General features: G+C 42.1%; 1 protein-coding gene across 3 annotated transcripts in view; it reads right to left on the reverse strand.

Moving 5' to 3' along the window:
* Nucleotides 1–21,002, reverse strand: part of MACROD2 (mono-ADP ribosylhydrolase 2) — an 861,378-nt gene that overhangs the window by 73,007 nt on the left and 767,369 nt on the right. For all 3 annotated transcript variants that reach the window (XM_040553148.1, XM_040553147.1, XM_040553146.1), the window contains exon 9: nucleotides 12,045–12,126. In XM_040553148.1, the coding sequence (XP_040409082.1) occupies nucleotides 12,045–12,126 (82 nt within the window). The remainder of the gene's footprint in view (nucleotides 1–12,044; nucleotides 12,127–21,002) is intronic.

Below are 21,002 nucleotides of genomic sequence, written 5' to 3' on the forward strand. Positions count from 1 at the left end.
AATTTGTACACAGAAACTTTAAGGAGCTTTGACAAGTAGCTTGTGAGATAAAGAAATATTGTTGAAGGAAGCCAGTGGGAATTTTGCCATGACTTCAACAGAGCCAGGATTTTCAAACAGAGTCCTGACATTTTTCAACAAACCACTCAGAAACCATTTGGTTAATACAAAGCTTATTAATTATTCAGTTTCCAATAACATGTTCTATCCATGGAAGCATTTCTAATGAAACCAGCATGATACAATTTCAAATTAATCTACAACTTGACACTAAATCAGCATAATATAATATCTTAACATACATATATCACCTGGTCTTCTGTGGAAGTTCTTAATTATAGTTCTGTAAATGACTTGGAATATGAAATTCCCAAAGCAACTGAATAGCTTCTAAGTTGGTGATAATGGACACAGACAAGAAATCTGATGTTATTAAAAAGTAGTGAAGTCATTATGCAACATAATTATGAAGAGGCAAAGACTTCTTTTGTGAACTTATTGTGAATTAAGTGCTGGTTTTTTTCTGGAAAAAGAAACTAAGTCTCGCTGAAAGGCAGTACAGTCCTTACATCATTTCTTAAAATGGGAGATGGGCTCCCAGTTGTTTTGTGACATGATCTCCAGGTGCCTTTGAAAATTCTGCCCCAACTGATATCTGAGTCTGAGTTTCTTTTGGCACACAGCACTCCCCAGTCATTTCACGTGTCTATAATTCTTATTCTTATGCTATTAATGCATCTGGTGGAAGTGCTTCTCTGTCATATATAAAGCAGTCTCTTTCACTGACCTTGGTGTGGCTGGCTAAAGTGATAAACACCATGTTTAGCTGTCAGAGATCTATGCCAAAACCAATTATTTTAGAAATTTATGTCCAAAATTCTTTCATTTTTTGCCCAGAAGTATGATATTACAGGCAGTTTCTGGGTTACCGGTTATGAAGAAGTAAAAGCAAATATTTTTTTTTTTTTTTTTTTTTTACTGAAGCTCTACATACATAATATAAGGCTAAATCAGTGCCAAACTTGCTTTAAATCAGCTCTGTAATATCTAGGTTTATTTTTCATGTTCCCGGTGCACATTTTTACCTCATGTAGAATAAGCTTTCTAGAGTGATACATATTTCAAACCGAAGCAAACCAGACTGTCATTCCCAAAGCAAAGTTGAGTAAAACCACAGAAGAACCCTAGAGTGAATCTTTGATGCCAGTAACCATTTCCTTGAAGATAAATGGTCAGTATTCCTTCCCCAAACTCTCACATTTGAAAGCACAGAGGCGAGGCCCTCTGTAACTCTCACTTGTACTCAAGAGCTCTTGAAAAATTCAATTTAATAGGAAAACATGTTCTGAGTGTATGCACACGTACTCATTCTTGGTTACTCCTGTGTCTGGCAGAGAAGAGCAGTGACCTTTCACGTGGTTTCCCCAATTAAAACTCCAGATTTTGGGCAGTGCTACCTTGGCTCTTGCTGGACAAAAATAACAGACCTTGCAGCCTGGAGTGGGAGAGAAACTGACAGTGACTCCCTGCAAGGGTCAGCCCACTCCCACGAAAATTCACATCAGTATTTACAAGACTTAGGGTACAAGGAAGCCATCTAATCCAAAACATTTCCTAAGTTTGAGAGCACAAAATTTTCCAAAAACGGTTGGGCTATGGTATATAAAATGAAGGTGGAAAGATATGGGAGAACACTTTCTAGTCAACTATAAAACAATTTGCAGGGCGGAGTCAACCTGTGGTTGAAACTGGCACTCTAACTCTCACATTATCTGGGCTAACTATATCTCATAAGATCACGGAGCTTTGCAATTGGGTGCAAGCTGCTCAGCACACACACATTTGTTTAAGTCACAGGCTCCGTGGTAGATTCATGTATCAGGAGATGTCAGCTACTCTTTCATTCCCCTCTCTTGTTACCTGCTGAGCTTGGTGAAACAGAATGATTGCACTGTACCTGCTCCTACTGACACAGAAGAAGATGCCTTCTTCTGTCATACACGTTTTTTTACTTTTGCCTTGCTGGTCAGGTTCTTTCTCTGTCTCACTAGTCACTGTATACACACAAACACAAGCCAGATGGCTAAAACGATGAATCTGTGTTAAGATTAATGTTAGGAACAAAGAGGTGAAAGGTTCTAAATACCGCTGCTAATCCCCAAAGCCATTAAACCTCCTCCTTGTTGCTCACGCTTCTATTCGCATTGTTCTTCGTGTTAGCATGCTGAGAGTCAGCGCTATACAAAAACCTTTTATTTGTAACTGTGCATGCATTGAAGAGCCCTTACAGGAGGGCCAGCTCCAAACTGCGGGAGGCAGCTGTCTGATCTGCATTCAGGACCTGCATCCCAGGCTCCCAGTAACCCCCCGCAGTACTGCATGCTGCTGGCTCCTTTCTGCTTCCCTCTTTCTACCTTTCCTCAGCTTCCTCGTCTCACCCTTCAGTATTTGTCCATCTTCTCAGCACTTCCTGCTGCTTCCTGATATCCAGCCTACCCACGTGTCTCAGCCTGCACCTCCATGCAAGAGCAGTTCCATGGATTGAAGGTAACTGCCAGAGGGGCTGGGAGAGCACGGTGGGGTGGCCCAAACTCCCCTCTGCAGCCTGTATACACAGCACAATGGCAAGCTGAACAATGAGATGAGCTGTACAGGAGGCTGAAGGGACAAACTGGTGATTATACTGCCGATGCCTCAAAACAAAAATTAAAAATACATAAAAGTTTTCAGCACTGACAGCTGCAGCTGTCCCACAGCTTTATTTGTTACACTAAAACAGGGTTCCAGCTGAAAGAGTTCCTGCCCTCAAGCATTTGCCTAGCAGGAACTTCACAACCTGCCCATACATTTTCCACCAGAGTAACAGAAGACGTGTGGTACTCGAGTTTCAAGACATGGAGAAAGATGGATCCCATTTTAGGGCAGTCTCCACTTGCTCAAATGAAAAGGTTTTTGTCAAATTGTGGATCAGGTGGCAGCGTGGATCAGGGTACCAGCCTGCTGCAAACTGTCTAAACCACGATAACATCAGATTCCCAGAAGTGGAAAAGACCGAGTGGGTTTTCACTCTCCTTATTCTTCTTTACTACACTTGTCTTTCTGAAACTTTGCCCCAAAGCTTCATCCATCTATCTGTGCAATTATATGAACAGCCTTATGAAGCTTTCTAATCATCCATCTAGTCTACTTCCAATTGAAAATCACTTCTTTTTGATAGCGCAGGACCACTGCTACTACCCAACAGGATCTTCATAATAGCATACGGACTCTATCTCCATCTCAATATAAAAGACTGGCCATTATTGTAGCAAAATAAGACACACAAGAACACCCTGGAGCTTGATAAAGCCTGTAGGTCCATACAAGGCTCACAATAATGTAGGAGCTCACAAGCTCGTTTGATTGTTCTGACCTCTCCAACTCCGCTGTCCTCTGACAGAGTAAAACGGACTGACCAAGAGCACAGAAAAGGGGAACATTTTCTTTAAGAAAAAGCAGATTTGGAAACCTCTGCCAGATGGGATCAACTAAGCCCAGCCTGACTCTTAGCACCTCTACCTGTAAAAACATCTTTTCCATAAAGCTTTCCCTCATCTTCAAATGCACACAGGAGGAAGAACAAAAACGAAAATGGAAAGAACAACAACGAAGTAACCAAAAAATGGCAAAATAAAAAGAGTCTCAACAACAATAAGAATACAAACAAAAATAACATTTTTCTGCTTTGGAAGGAGATGTGGAGCTTCTTTCGGTTCTGAGCATTTGTATCCCATAATCCTTCACACAGAGCAAAAGGCATTACACAGGCCCCCCACCTGACACTAAGCAAGTTTAATCAAATTTTGTTTAGTCTGGTTTGATTATAAAGACATTTCCACTGATACACACTGTACATCCTGGCCTTACTGCAGCATCAGTGCAGTTTTTCTTCCTGTGTTGCTTAGTTACACCAGTCCCATAACACTGGAGTCTCACTGAATGTAAAATGTTTGTAGCTTTTGAAACCATATCAAATAGAAATCCTTAGTACCAGCCTTCTAAGAAGGCTTTTTTTCTTTTTGTCACCACATGGATGGCTTCTTTTATGCATCGTATCACTTGATCTGCAGTAAAATACATATACCCTTATGAGCCCCAGCTGCATACAGAGGAGATGCAGCAGCTGCCATTCCCACTGCGAGTGAACTGGACAACATTGTTCCAGTGCAGGAAGTGGTGCTCACAGCCAGGATCAGATCTGGATTTCTGTTTCCCAGATGCTTCTACCTTACACAAGAGGCACAAGGCACTCTTCGGGAAAGTATGCATACTTTTTAAAAAAAGAACCTATTTCAGAACTTCCTTTTTTGTTCCATGCCTTAAAATACTGAAAACAACTGAGTTTTGTTTACACAAATGCTAAAGTGGATTTCTCACCCACCTATATGCTAGTGTAGTATTCACAAAATGTTATGTTTTAGAAATGTGTCACCACATGCAGATACAAGCTTCTAACAAAATCTCATCAGTAACCTAAGAGAGAGGCAATCAAATGAGACAAACACAAATTTAACTGCATCCTTGGCAATTAGAAGCACTCAAGCACGTGAAGTGACTCAGCATCAGTGTCCGGAGAGGATGGGATATTTTTGAGCATGACATGAAATGCATTTGGAATGTTTTATGTGGGATACAACACCATGCAATGCAGCAGGAAGAAAAGATGCCTGTTCGAAAATGCATACCCAGAAGATATTATGCAGAGAAGGCTTATGTTTGTTTACCTTCTCGTGCCAGGCATCCATGTGCGGAGGACTGAACAGAACAGCAACACATTTCCCTTCCCCCTAGCAGCTTCTTCCATAAGGTTATGTATAGACTACGCTGATTAATAGCCACTGTTGGACCAGGCCTCTGTTGGTTGAGCTAATCCTCCTTTCAGCTGTATTCAAAGCCCTACATGCTCCCCAGCACCTCCCAGCAAGTGTTCCTACTCCCTACGTATTAGGTGAAAAACAACTTCCTTTTTGTTGTCATCCTGATTCATCATTACCCGGGGATACCTTGTGTTACAAGAGATGGTAAACAATGGTTCCATATTCACTTTGTAATTACTGTGCTCATCATCTTCCCTGCCCTCTCCCATGCAGCAGCCCGATCCTTGCATCTGTACAACCCCCATACCTCAAAGGGCATTGTCATCGCTTGCCACCTCACTGTTTCAATGAGGCCCTTATCCACCAGGAGCTGGAGAGCTCAGGACTGTAGAGCAAGTTGACAAATACTTCGAAACAGCCATTTCCCCTGATTCCTGGGCTCACTGTTGGCTCTATCGTCACTCTCACAAAACAAGGAAAGGAAAACATTCACAGAAAACAAAAAAGAGGGAGCAGTTACTTCACTTTGCAGACCAAAAGCTCCTAGCAATAGCACTGAAGTACACTACAGTTCCATTGTCTGTTCATATCCTGATCCAAGCAGTGCTGTTGCTACTATCAAGAATGACGAGGCAAACAATTTTCTATAGACCATATTATAGCAGACAATACCACGAGCCCTTGTCAAACTGTGTACAACCAAAGGATTCAAGCCCCAGGCCTGAGGTGTCCGATACTCAAAACACAGCCAAATACTAGAGCACTGCTCTGTCAGCAGACAGCCAGGAAATAATTCAGAAGGGAAGTCTTGTTACGATTCAGACCGAAGCAGAAAACTCCCCATTAGCTTTTCATTAAGTACTGGAAAACCACTGTCATGTTAGAAGGAGCTGGGACCCCCTCTTGGTGTGTGGCTCCAAAGCACTGGTCTTGAGCTGTTCCTTGTTCATCCTCCTGCACTACAGATGATCTGGAAGACTGAGACACTGGCCAGAGGAGCTAAGAAAGACAACCTCAATGTGGGGTAGGACTGGCACCATCACTGTTGTGCCTATTGAAGACAGAAGACCCTAGAAAAACTTCATCTCACAGTTTTATGAATACCTTCAGATTTTAGCTTGAGATTTTTATGAGGTAAATGGCTTCAGACATGGTGAAATGGGTGGATATTCTAAGCCTTATGGCTATATGAAACTTCTGGATTAAGAACAATTTTACAACACCCTTTTCACATTGGAGTGCACTTTGTCAGGACCCGCATGCACTGCAAGGGAGAACTAGAGCAAAGCCAGCATCCTATTCTGGTGCACGGGCTCCTCCAGCTCCCCATACAGGTGGTGCTTCCTTTGACGCCTGCGCTACCGAGGGACAAGGAACCATCGCTGCAAACAGTGGGGCTGTGCCACCTCCACGGCTTTTTTGAATAAAGCCCTTCAGGGACTGGGCCTGAAGGTGCTATCTGAGGATGACATCCTCCGAAATAAATAAAGCTTGAAGGAGTGTGGGGGGACATTTTGAACATCTGTATGGTCTGTCACTCAGCCAACATTTCCCCTCCATGTGAAATCACCATCCGTCTGCCACACAGCTTTGCCAAAACCACTGGTCCCTTCCACCCACCAAAGAGTCCTCACTCATTGCTACCTGAACATGAGACTCCCCACTGACTTCCAAGCTGGGCGGAACATTAAATGGTGGCATGGAGCTAAAGCTTTGCCAAGGAACACTACAGAAGGGGGGAACACTGCCTGACAGTCCTCTAGATCAAACCTGCAAGAGACACGGGTGGTTATCAGCTGTGAATACAACCTGAAAACTGCCTGGGGACAGAGAAAGTAGCTGCCACCACCATTGCCCTCAGGGAGGCCCTTGGTGGCAGGGAGAAGGCCAACGGGCCCGCAGACTTCCCAAATTGTGTTTCTGAGCTTCTGGCCCTGGAGGCTTGAACTGGCCAGAAACCACAGCCACGTGACTTACGAGGCAAACCCCTACCCAGGTGAGACCTCAAATAAAGGATATCAGGGACTTCCAGTAAACCATCTGGCACCTATCCACGCAGTAAAACAGCCTATGAAAAATATTTTGTGGAATGCATTCAGGTGACAAATTAACTCAACGAATCTGCTCATGAACATTGCAAATGCAAATAGAAAGGCTAAATTTATCAAACGAATTACCCATTTGATACAGGATTACTTATGAAAGGCTAACATGATTCTTTCGCTCACGCTGAGGCCTACTGTAGTCCCAGTGCCACATTAAAAGGAGAGGGCAATGCTCCTCAATGCCAGTTCAGGAATCACAATCTCTGCTTAACAGTTCACCCACGTATTAGTGCAGGGATCTGCCATCTTAACACAAAGCCCTTCATTCAGGCATTTAGACAGTTTCCAGCTTGACTCCAAGCCCAGTATATCTCTTAACAATGAATTTCCTCTGCAATTATAATGTATTTGCACATTTATGCACAACTTCCTAGTTGTGCATCCTCTTGAAGTAACGGAAGGATTAATATGGGACAGTGGTTCTTACTCACATTGCTTTGGACACACGGGACAACCAGGGTAAAGGCAAAAAAAAAAAAAAAGAAAAAGGCAAAAAAAAGGAATAAATGTCATAACCTGGAATAGAAGGGAGAGAGCTTTTCAAGAAGCAATTTCTCTCTCAACACCAACTGATATGGCTCAGAAAAAATGAACAAGCTCTTGGGCTCAGCATCCTTTCATTAGCTCTGAAAGGACACGGAGTCTAAAAGCTTGCATCTTCCATCTATCAATTGGCCTAATAAAAGTGCAAACCTCTCCTCTCTAACAATTTTAGTGATGCTTTAGTGAAGTAATTTTGTTACTATGTTTAAACTAGTAAGAATGTAATATAAACTGGAATGCGGCAGCTTCACAATATGTACCTTTTATAACATTATTTTTGTCTAAAGAACATTTCCAGAAAAAACGATTACCCACTCCAATCCACTGATAACAGGTGGTAGATTTAGAAATACTTTAAGCATTACAATTTAAAATAAACCTTTCATAATATACAACAGTCACCATGAAAAATAGGCATTTGCTGAAGGTCCCCACAAGATTATCTATCTGACATATTAAGTAGTTAGGTATACACAGGATACAGGAGAAAAATACGGTGTCTTTGCCTCCAGCTGGCAACTGTTTACAAATGTGCTTAATTTTACTCACATGAATAGCATCGTAGAAACACGTATCACTGTAAGGTAAGTTTTTCAAGGGAGACTGCTTTTATACCATTTTCTGGTAGGTCTTATAAATATATATTTAGCAATAAAAGTAATGCCTAGATTCCAGGCTCTGTATAGAATTGTGTTAGAAGAAACAATGAATTCCAAAAGAAAAAATGATACGAGTATCAGCTGCTTTCCCGGAAAGTTCATGCATAATACCAGTAGCAATGACTCCAGCAATGTAAGAACTACACATCTGAGCCAGGATTACAGGCAAGGGCATTTTATTTGCCTGAAAGATATGTGGCAAGACATCATCTCAGATTAAGCAGAGAGAATTTCCCAACACAGATGAAGGGAGGATATCCGAGCTATTTCATTCCACTAGAAGATAGGACACAACTGGTAAAAGGAAAAAAAATATCGCTGTTTGCCTCACCTATTATGTTAAAACAGTGATTCATTTTAAGTACAGAAGGTTGGTTGTCCTACGGAGTCTTTCATCCTTGCTCTTTTTCAACAAGAGCATACAAAAACTTCTCAGCAAAACCCCAGTGCTTCAACACTAAATTCTGTGTGGATCAGGACCTTTACCTTCTAAAACTTTTCTGGGCCATCACAGGGATGAGATCCTGACTCTGAGTTAAAGCTTACGCAGTGCTTCCCCTTAGAGCACACCGGCTTTGGCTCAGATTCTGCACAGGCTACTGCTTACTGAGATTAGATCTGAAACATTGAGCCTGTGACAACTGGTCTGTTACTGAACAGCTATGCTACACTCCTAAGATATGAAATTACTTAGAAGTCTGCCTCTTCCCCTATATATTTAAAGTTTGCAAATGACAAGGTTCTTGGCAGTTGTCTTAATATCAGTACTATTACTTGACTAATTTCTTTGGCATTCCACTCTCAAAATAGGTCTAATGATATGTTCAACTAATGGAACAATTTCCCTATATCTATATTCCACTTACTCTAATGCACTGAGGTGTAACTCTAGCTTCATTTCATTATCACTTGACTAGCTCAAGCACTAGGATGTCTTTTTGGATTTATTAATGCACCAGGGTTTAATGAAATAACTATTTATGTATATAACTCCATGAATATATTCTTCTTTCTAAGCATTTTTGTCCACATCTATTAAAGTAGATGTATTTTGTAATGTTTCTGAACGTGAGATGCACATTTAAAAATGTCTCAATGGTTTTCCTCTAAGCCTAAAGTAACATCTCCATGTTATTCTCTCCTGTGAACATTCAGAAAGTGTGCTATCAGCTCAAATTTACAGCGTCTTTCCTTAAAGACTTTCATTTCACTACATTAATAGATTCACTTTAAAAACAAACAAACAAACAAACAAAAAAACACCAGCAGAATTGTGGCTATTCCTTCCAGAGCTTAAATATCAGGAATTTATTGCCAAAGGTAGAGAGAGATGCTAGTTCCTTCACACAGAATCACACTAAATTCTTTGTTCAAGAAACTAGTCTTGCAGTGAGACAGAATATCCCTACAGGTGGAGAGTCCAAAGAGAACTTGTCTAACCTATATTAGAGTTAAATGCAGATACCAATTCACAAGAGAAAAAAGGAACAAACAGCAGACATGATAGTCATTTGGTGATAACCATTCAGACCTCCAGCCAATGCTGTCACCATTCAGCTATAGGCAATTTAGGATGGGGTCAACTTCAGCCCATCTGTTGTTGTGAAGGTACCCAGCAGAGAAGTGCCACTTCAGGAGGGCAAAAAAAGCCTGACCCTGAATATTAATTCTTAGGGCATTTCTCCAGGACAGATACCCAGACTCTGATCTTTTCTCCAGGGACACTAACTGAAATTCATTTTGGTAGCACACATCTTTTCTGCCTCTCTCCTCACAAGCTGAAGATCTAAGCGACTCCTGTAAGAGCATACCACACACCCGTGGTGATACAATAGATTGAAATCAGATCTCCCAAATCACTGACTACTGATCTAGCCATGGAAAATCCTTCACTGACTTAGGGAGAAGATTTTAGAAGTCAACCTAGCTATTTTTAAAGCTCCAGCTTATCAGCCGGTGGACACTTACGTCCTTCTGGAAACCAGCATCATTAAGGCATATCAAAACCGGTATTTGGAATCATTAGTCATGAACTGAAAACCTATGAAGCCTATGAAAATAGGTCCTGAGATCTTTTAGAAATCTATAGCAAATTGTGGCTGCTGAAAAATGAAGCATCTGTCTCCAGAACTGTCTGCAAAGGCACTGGATCGGCTGCAAACTGCTGGATGGTGCTGCACTAAAACGGTCTCTGCCACCACCACCTCACTATGGTCATGTATCAAATTGCCAGTTTTAGTTCAAGAAAAAAAAAGTAAAAACTTTATATGCATGAGAATAAACATGCTTTTAAAACTATGGTACAACTGATCATCTGCACAATGTAGCACAATGCAGTTAGAAGTCTTTATACACCGTGACATCCAACCACACAGGTCCTTTTTGCTCAGGCGTTCAACAATGCTAGGTTTTGACAACCCAAAAAAGAAATAAATCCCCCATATTCCTCTCTTTTCCCCTTTGGATCTGTCCTGCTTCAGCACCTGAAGCATCTTCTTGTCTCTTGGTCTTTCAGACCTGGGTGGACTTGACATTTGTAGTAACAATACCAGACTTTCATCTGGGACTTCAAAGACCTTATTGATGAAGGCATTAATACTATAATTTGTTGACAAACTGACACAGAGTAGCTTACTCTACCTTAATCTGAACAGCAGAGGCAGAGACTGAACCAGCAACAGTAGGCAGGCTACAACCACACTGTCCTATGTGTTGGAGTACATTTGCCACCCCCCTCCCCTAAAAAAAGCACACACTGAACGGATTAGACATGAATGCAGCCTGAAGTGCATATTCAGTGTGCTCCAGCCCAAAATATTATTCTGCAGATAGACACCATTCCATGCTACCAGAATAATGCAATGGGTTTTTAGGTTTTTGTTGCCAATCACTGCAAACTGGAGGTTACAAAGTTGTCTACGAAAATCTTTATTCTAGCAAGATGAGACAGAAACATCACAATTTCCTGCAGAAATCCTGTAGGAATAACTGAGACTCTCACAACACACCAAAGCTCTCCTTCCTATTACTCACAGGCCCTTTCCACCAGACAGACAGTGTGCAGAGTATTTAAGCGACTGCCACTTGTGAAAGGGATGATAAAACAGAACACTAAAATTGGGATCTTATCACATATCGTAGAACTGATGTCATTTAAAATAAAATGGGAGAAGGTTAGGGTTGATTAAAAAAAAAACAACTAACAGTTCTAATGATATATGATAAAAATAAATCACAGGCATGGGAGGGGTGTGAACAAATTTACTGTCTATCAGGTTTTCTTACATTCTAGAAAGTAACCTCCTGTGTGAAACGTAAGATGAATGGCTAACATTTCCCAAGTGCTCCAGTGAGAGCCATCTTTCTCCAATTCATTCTTGCACAGGGACAGCTCAAGTTTAAAGTTCTCATTCAGACACAGTTGGGCTCTAACCCCTGTGGTATTATCTCTTCAGACCCAGAGAAACCCTACCAGCATCATTAATGAAAGAGCAAAGCATGCACAAAGTGCACAGAAAAGCTGTATCCACTAGGAGCTACTATTAGTGCAAATGATTTTCCTCTCAGAGTCAAGAGAACCAGTGCCACGCACCAGGTTTTGGGAGGAGATATGGTTACAATAAGGAATGAACAAACTACTCGTACTGAGCATACAAAAGCAAGGCTTGATTTTGCAAAAGCATTATCGAAACAGCTTTACTGGTTCACAAATTTTAAATGTCTGCATTTCTCCGGCATCATGGCCTCTACATGCAGCTGATCTCTAAAGAAAGTTCACATTTTAATATTTGGCTTAGGCAGAGAAAGAAGAAAAGATGCCAACTGTTGTCTATCTCTGCATCATCTTTTCAAGTCAGATGGCACTCAATTACTACACCTACCTATAGGGAAAAATTCACCCATTTTCTTCTTGAAAATTTTGTAGTCAATCTCCAAAAAGACGCAGAAGATGATACGATCCACCTGTAAGAAACAAAATTATTCACAGTGAAACAATGCAGCATTGGCAATAATGGTTAATACCGACACTGCTTTATGCTCCAGGCACACTAGAAAACATCACAGGAATGCATGTTTTGACTTCATTGTGCATCTGTGTTGTAATTTATAAAATAACATTTGCAATCACAGCTCAAAACTGTATTCTTTGTTAACTGCCTCCTGTTTATGCAAACCACTCTTGAGCACAGTATAAATGACTTTTGGCATTCTAGATGAGTACCAGGATGCAATGTTTGATGAAAGAGTCACATGGGGGGCTTCTAATAAGCATACAAAAGAGTAAATGGGTAAGCAAAGAGCTCTTCTTCCAATCCTTGTCGGACAAACCTATTTGCAAAACCATTTAGTATTTTTAAATGGCTTTAAAAGGTTTCATGTGGTTTTAATTTACATGAAACCACTTACTCTTGCTATAATACAAGCAGAATGCAGCAAAAACAAAAGCTGATTAGATGACAGGTAGCACACGGGGTAAATAAAACATTTAATATGCCATCTACTTAGTGAGGCTGAGCATATCAATGAAACCACAGCCTGTAATGTGTGCGCCACCCACCAATGATTTCAAATAAATTGTTTAGGACATCATTGTATGTGAAAGGCTTTTCTGAGAGAGACAAAAAAAATACCAAACAAACAAAATGAAAACCAAACTAAATTCCAGAGCCTTTAAGATTGAAAAACACCCACGCCGACTTCATTCCAGCCTTGCTATTTCTTTGTTTTATCTGTTTGCCTAGCCCAGCACGAACTGCCTCCTCAGCCAAGACCCAGCTCCTGGAAGGAGCGGTGGAAGTAGAGAAGACTCTCGCAAGGCTGAGCCAAAGGACCCACCAGCCAATAATCAAGGTTTTCTCTGAAGTGCATGAGAACTTAACTAGAAGGGGATGACGACCGAGCAATAGGAAATTCAGCATTTTGCCTGGCATTTTGCTGTCCTCAAGTCTCCGTGGGCAATTAGCTGATCCGTTGTAGCAGAGCTGCTCACGAGCATCTTTCCACCTGCTACAAAATGCACCAGCCTCGCCCCAGCAGAAAAACCTGCAGGAGCAACACTCTCAAAAAAAGTGCCTTCTTTCCCTTATGTTCACCAGGAAATGCTGTCCTTTTGCTAGAGCTGCTCTTCAAAGCAAAGTACAAGTCTTGGCTTCAAAGATACCATTATGCTGAGCAGCTCAGGCCGTCATTTTAGAGCTCATTTTGGAGCAGCCAGTAGAATAAAGAAGGGAACAAGGGCAGGCAATAATCGGTTATTCTGGAAAGTGCTAGTGGTTGCTAACAAGGACATCTCCAAGTCAAAGCCAACTTCAAAAGCTGAAAGAGCAAAATAGGTAGGAAATATTAGAGTGAAGGTACAGGTTATGTAGGCGTTAAGGAATAAAGAGGCTACTGAACAGAAGAGAAGCAGCAGCAGGGAAGAGCTTGGGCTTGGATGCTTGCTGGGGAAGCATGGCAGCAGACTTGTGAGCAGAAAAATGCCTGTTGCTGTTTGTTCATACGAACTTCAGAGAAACAAGCTGTTCTGTGCCACTCTCATAAACAAACCAGGCTAGACCACAACAAAATGCTGGACTGTGTCATCAACTACTCTTCACAAGGGTTAAAATAAAAAAGAAACCAACAAATACTGGATAAGTGCATGGGCCAAAAAGCCATGCTCATTTGTGTACCTGCGTATTTATAATGTAAAGTATCAGTGGCAAGTGTTTATACAGCAACATTTTACCTATATAAGTGTTTCTACTTAAGCAAAGTTGTGTGTTTTCAGGATGGAAGCATCAGATGGAGAATGTGTAAATATCATTTATTGTAAAAGCCAATTTAGGGTAGTGCTGGGGCAATCCTAGATTGCCATCTTCTAACTGCAACTCCCGAGCAGAGTAGACATTCAAGCATGACAGCGATAGGCACAATACATGCACCAGGACAGACTAAACAGCAAGGATGGGAGCTTATAAACCAAATGAGGAACTGTATTCCCATGCAGAGAAGTTCTGAGTTGTATTGCCCTCTATACGGTCTCAAATTCTCTGCTCTAAATACTACAGACATTTCCCTCACTTTATATATTTCAACTTCTCATGGTGTTTCCTTTACTTTTATTTATTCTGTGCAGTTGACAATGATAAAATTTTTGCAATCCTGAGAATTTCTACTACTTCTAATATAATTGCTTAATTTAAAGATAGGGAATCTCTCTAGAAATGGCACACTATTTCAAAATTTCTAGCATCCTGACTGTATACATCCTATATATAAACCTCTTCAATTTCTTCTTGGTGTGAGAAAAAGTGCTCTATTTTTAAGTATGCATAAGGTATTGTGATGACAGCTGAAATCCTGTGTTTATCTGATTGAATGGCATGTGTTGGCAGATAGTAAATCTGAAATTAAACCATATTCTATCATCCTGCCAGTCATTGACTATTTTATCTAACATCCCCAACTAAAATAACTTGAAATTAGGTACAGAAAGTAACCCTTGTCCTCACTGTTCCCATTCCAGCTACAATAAGCAAAGGTTTAATCTGAGTCAATCCAGAACTCCTTTGCCGGCTGGCTCACAAAAGCTCAGCAGGCCTTTTGGGATGCGCACTTATGAAAGGCACTCCCCATTCAAAGAGGAAAGCTCTCCCCTCCTGTGGCTAGGAAATGCCAGCTTGATGAGAGGTTTCATGCAAAGGGCAGGCAGGAACCCCGAGGGACTCCCCCGAGGAGCCCCAGGGGCCTTTTGTAGGTGCCCGGCTCCTCCACAGCTGACCAAGCACCACTCAGCTGCAGCAGAAGTTTAAAGGAGCTGCAAGCTGAAGGTATTAAAGCTCATCCTTGATCGACAGCTCTTTTTTGGAGGCCAGTATTAAAATCAACCGTCCCCTGTCAGAGCCTGATTAAATTCTGCCCGCTTCACAGCTATGAATAGGTGGATCAAAGAACCCCAAAATTAAGAGCACTGCAACACAGGAAGAAGGGAGTTAAATTGCATGAGCTGTTCAGGTAGTAGGCAGCTTCACAGCCCAAAGCTGTGACTACACTGATTTGTTCTTTTTTTTTTTTTTTTTTTTTTTTTTTTGTCTCAGGACCTGCTCTCCTCACCAGGCCCCCTTTAATTTTGAGCAGGGTACCTTCCCAATGGTTCCATTAGCTGCAATGGATGGGGATCAGCCAACTTCTGGGGCTTTGCGTGGCTCACGGGGCTCAGGCTGTTCTGCAGTGGAGCAAACCCCGACTCAGCCACTAACGCCAGCAGTTCACAAGGATGCAGCCAAATCTCAGGCACTGAGAACTGCTCCATAGGGTATAAAGCAGTGCCGGTCTCGATAGCAGCACTGTCAACCTGTGAGAAGCTGCCGAGGGGTCCCACGAACCTCCAGGCAGCACTGGGGCTGCACCCCTCCGCAGCAGCCACGCTCTGCCCACAGAAGGCCAGTGGAGCGAGGTGGATGTGTGCTGCCTGGAGAAATGACCACCAGGCTTGCCACATCCAAGCCACAATAAAATAAGTCTGCTGATGCTTTCTGGCAATTTGAAACTGCTCCTTAGGGATTCTGTGAAAAGAAGAAACAGCACCAGCTTGCTAACCAACACGAAGTATGCGCACACCTGCGTACACAAGGAAGGGAGGAGAGCCCACTGTGTGTCTGCACACACGGCCACTGATACGGGAGGAGTTTATACTCTGTGGCGGTACCTACAGACATTTTGGGATGGAAATCATCTCTTTTTTTGTTTTAGTTCTTTCACTGTGCCCTCTGGCAGGTTTGTCTGATTCCTCTGACCTAATTTCCTTCAGTCTTCAGGGGATGGCAATATTCAGTTGTGCACTTAAACATCAATACAAAGAGGCGGGCGTGATCCACAGGACATGCCAAACGCAGTCATAAGCATAGCTGTGTGTATACACAGGTGCCAAGCCATACATCAGGCACACATTTTAAGCAGACAACCAACCACGGGACATTTTAGACTACTTCATGTAATGAATGTTTCCATGTCTTTGCCACTTGTGTCCTAATAAAAAAACTCTCAATGAAAATACAACCAACTGCATTTCAGCACTTCCAAGTATTCCCTGCCTATCGCCAGTACCAAGACAGTTACCCAGCAGGCGCTGACAACCTTTTATTATACACAATAATAAGTTTGATCATAATTTAAATCTTACCAGAAAATACACAAGATAAAAACTGCAACTTTTAAAAAACTTTTTTCCAATCCCAAATCAAAATAGTAAGAAACAACAAAGGAAGCAAAGCAGCAGTCTCTCTTCTTACTTGTAGCTTCTCTCTTTTACAAAAGACGCTTATCTGATCCCACCAGAACCGACTGTCATAAGGACATGGCTAACACCAGAAGCTTGCTCTAACATTTAGTTTATCAGACATTCTGTGGACTTAATTCAAAGCTCAGTGGAGCCAAACGGAGGCTTTGTATTGACTTCAGCGTGCTTGGATCAGTGCCCACACCCCGTAACGCCAGAAATAACATTTGCCTCCTTAAGAATTAAAATTCTTCTGATATTCAAATTTCATTACCCTAAATCTTCAGATACTTTCTCAAACATATCCTTAACAGTCACAGTTCAGAGCTGTCTGAAGCAATTAAGTCTCCTTAACTACAGTGCCTGTAAGGAAGAGGCCCTGAGCCCTTGTTGTGCCAAACTCCCACAATCTTTTTTCCCCTCTGTTCGGACCACGATTGCTGGGGCAGCCTCGGCAGCTTTCCTTGCCTGACAAGGCTTCCCATGTGGAGACCAGTGAGAACAAAGCCACGCAAGTCAGTTTTTCAAGACGATGTTCTCATGGAATCAAAACCTCAATGGCAGGAAAGAAAGAATAAGGAGAAAAGGACCTATAATGCACTGCAGAGTCAGGCTATGGGTGTCCTACCTGGCCTTTGCCCACTGTATAAAATTTCTTCCATTTCCATGGTAGGGGTTCAGCTTGATGTCTGAAGGCCGCACCTCTCCTGCTAATCACCAGGGACCCCATTTTCTACCTCTGTTTCCTGGTTTTCCAGCAGGGTTCCTCCCTGCCCAGCACCAAGCTGATGCATTGCATTCCCTCTGTGCAGAGGCATGCTTCAAAGAGACTGATGCCTGTTTCTGCTCCCTTAAAGTACTGGTAAGTGATGCTCTTGATGCTTACTGTCTCCCCTTCAGCCTAACCTCTGCCTGATCTGATCCTCTAGTAATCCTATTGCAAATCAACTTACAGATGGAAACAGCAGCTTTGTAAAATAACCCAGGCAGCTGCCATATCCCTCGCAGCAGCTGTCAGCCACCTCACCAGAGGCGCTGCCTTTCCCGAGCCCTGTGCACATCTGGCCAGCTGTGCGGATAGCAGCCTGCCTGACCAAAAGAAAGAGCAGAGAGGGCCACATCCCACTTGGAAATGAGTGCGGTCAAGGCCAGAAGTTTTCATACACCCCTTCCAAAGGTGAATGCTTCTGGCCCTATGAAAACTACTCATTTCCTTGCACTGTAAATTAAAATTTAGCCTCCTAGTATTATTACTAATTTCACAGAAACCATTAAAGCATAGAGCCTAGCTGACTGTCTGCTCCTTTCGGCATGACATCATGGTCTATAATTGCAGAATTACTCTCAGAAAGAACTTCAGTCCAGTATTTATGGCAAATACAAAGCTTCGGCGCCGTTTCCATCCTCATAAGAAGGTTTAAGCAGGGCAGAGGTGTCAGACTGGTGATGTGGCAAATTTGACAATCAATGAACTGTGCGATGATGTTCACAAAGAAATTCACCTAGCCTTAAGATCCGTACACCTGGCCCAGCTCCACTCCCCTTCAGGCCTGAGCTGAAACACACACTTAACTTGAATTTGCAGCCACCGAAATGAGCCAAGCTCCAGGCAAACAGGAACCCTCTAGGATCACCCTGCAGCCCTGCAGGTGGAAGGAGAAAGACACACCCTCTCAGGACAAAGCTCTTTGATTTTCATGGACTTGAGTTTCAAGATTCTTTGATTCAAAAGCAAAAATTTGAATTAAAACCCACATTACTGCAAGCCTCCTGCAAGTAGTGGTATTAATGAAGCGTTACAATTTCACATCAAGAGCAAACACTCATCAAGGACTAGCTGTAAGGAAGCAACTATTACTTAAATTATCATATTACTTAAGCAGTCACTGAAAGAAAAAATAATACAAAACACATCAATTATAAAATGATTTATGCTTATCACAAATAGAGTGGAATGTTTTCTATGGTGGTCTTACTGAAGTTAAAAAACAGGAAGTTATTATTAGTGCTTTAATATCTTACTCATGAGTGAAAGCAAACTTTGCTTGGAGTGAAAGATAATTAAAAGTCCAAAGGCAATTTAAAGACAAAAACAAAAACCAACCACCATCAGAAATTCATTACAAGTTTAAAATATTAATGCAAACATCCCAAAGGAACATTAGATAACGCTTTGCAACAATCCCTGCCTCTCAAACAAAACACAGTAGCAACACACTTAGCAACGAAACCCAAGATAAATTCTGAACATGGTCAGGACATCGCTGCCTTCTATCGCGCCTGTTCCTGCAGCTCTGCTCACATTCAGCAGATGAGAGCAAATTGCTCCCAGGATCGCGCAGGGGTCAGACACACCACTGCAGTTATCGCTGTGGCATAATCCTATCTCCCTGTGACCGAACCACATTGAAAACCATAGTACTTGCCAGGGGAGAAGCACTTTTATCCACAGATCTCAAAACTAAGTGTTACAGTCTTGCAAAACTTTTGATAGAGTTTTGCTTCCACGTGGATATTTGACGTGCCCAAGGTCACAAAGAACGAGACCAGCAGAGCTAGACCAGCACCCTGGGATTTTTTCTCCTGTTCTCTCTCAAGTGAAGATGCTACAGGAAAAAAAAAATCCTATCAATGGTCACAAGCCAAGGTCACAAGCTTCGCTGCACTCCACCGGTTTCCCTCTGGCACATCCTATCAATACACCCATTTACTGTGAGAATTGATAATGATAACTCTTTTTCCTAATACGTTGGTTGTTTTGTAAAGGTTACTTAGCCTCCCCGAGAGAGTCCACTCCTTGCCCTCAATACCTTTTTAAGGCAGTGTATTACGCAAGGACAGGTAGAGCTTTCCTTCCCTGTTGGACGTGGTGAGGGGTCTGGAGAACAAGTCTTACGAGGAGCGGCTGAGGGAGCTGGGGTTGTTTAGCCTGGAGAAGAGGAGGCTCAGGGGAGACCTCATCGCTCTCTATAGGTACCTTAAAGGAGGCTGTAGAGAGGTGGGGGTTGGTCTATTCTCCCACGTGCCTGGTGGCAGGACGAGGGGGAATGGGCTAAAGTTGCGCCAGGGGAGGTTTAGGTTGGATATTAGGAAGAACTTCTTTACTGAAAGGGTTGTTAGGCATTGGAATGGGCTGCCCAGGGAGGTGGTTGAGTCGCCATCCCTGGAGGTCTTTAAAAGACGTTTAGATGTAGCCCTTAGTGATATGGTTTAGTGGAGGACTTGTTGGTGTTGGGGCAGAGGTTGGACTGGATGATCTTGGAGGTCTCTTCCAACCTAGACGATTCTGTGATTCTGTGACTTTCTTTGTGCTGTTACTTTTCCTAGAGAACAAAGCACCTGCCAGACAAGCAGAAGGGCTGTCCTCAGGAAGCAATTCAGATTTTAAATAGGAAATTATGACAAAAATTTCTGAGGAATTTTTAAATAGCCAACAACAAAATTGCTCATGTCCTAGCTACTTACGTATGACATGATTGCATGACAAATAAGACATGGAAGTCTTGTAGTGCTAACGTCAACAGAGATAGACAATAAACTAACTGGTAGTTAACAGTCCGCATGGTGGTTTCTTTGGTCAACAACTAAAAGTTTTTCAGTCTCCTAGGGGTGAAAAAACCTTTAAAAATCAGTCTAGGATTTAAGGCAACGCCTCAGTATATTTCTTTTGATGGTCACTATAACTTGTCAGAAAAGGGGCAAGAGAGTAGTTTAAAAATGCATTTGTTTTTACCAAGATATCCATCAATCTGCACAATCCACATTTATGCCACACAAACACGATGACATAAAGCCCATTAATCTTTTCTAGCTTAATACCTACTGTCCTTTGAAGATACATGTTTGGAATATCTGAAGGCGACCTCCATTTTTCACAGTTACCAGTCATAGGGCAGCTGACACAGCCAAGATAATCCTGTATTCAGCGAAACCGAGGGAATGAATGGATTCTGATGAATGTAATTTGCTATCTCAGTGACAAATGGCAAATGTGAAGAGAGGGTATGCATGCAAATATAACTGCGTTAAATAAGGGCTTGTGAAGGATAGTACTCTGAAAATATCTGATAGACAGTTTTACAACTACCATGCATTTTTGAGGAGATAAATCATCAGCTTACATTAAGTTATCATTATATCCTCATTGTGGATCTCCGCTGAATGAGATAAGAGATCGTGGCATACAGTGAAGCAGGGTGTTGTAATCCCATCAGCCAACTTTTTGCCCAATATTTTACCTTGCAACATAATTCATTCACTATCTTTTTAGAACCATTTTGGCTTAAATACTCCCACGCTCCCGATAATTATGAGAGTCTGAAGTTTGACCATCCAACCTGTGGCAGATCCATTCCCAGAAGATGCTATGTTCTGCCCCCCCCCCCAAGGCTGAGGTATCACTGGAAAAATTCTCATATTCTTGATGTTTTTCCCTGTTCTGTTGTAGTGTCAAGTAATATACACCAGTAACAACATTTATACTCCTTTCCAGGGCCAGCAGGAGAAACATCACTGCTTGTTCAGAGTCCACCACTCCAGAAAAAAATATGCTTGACAACAGAGACATGATCTCCTCCTT

This window comes from Cygnus olor, chromosome 3, assembly GCF_009769625.2.
Source record: "Cygnus olor isolate bCygOlo1 chromosome 3, bCygOlo1.pri.v2, whole genome shotgun sequence".
Classification (NCBI taxonomy): domain Eukaryota; kingdom Metazoa; phylum Chordata; class Aves; order Anseriformes; family Anatidae; genus Cygnus; species Cygnus olor.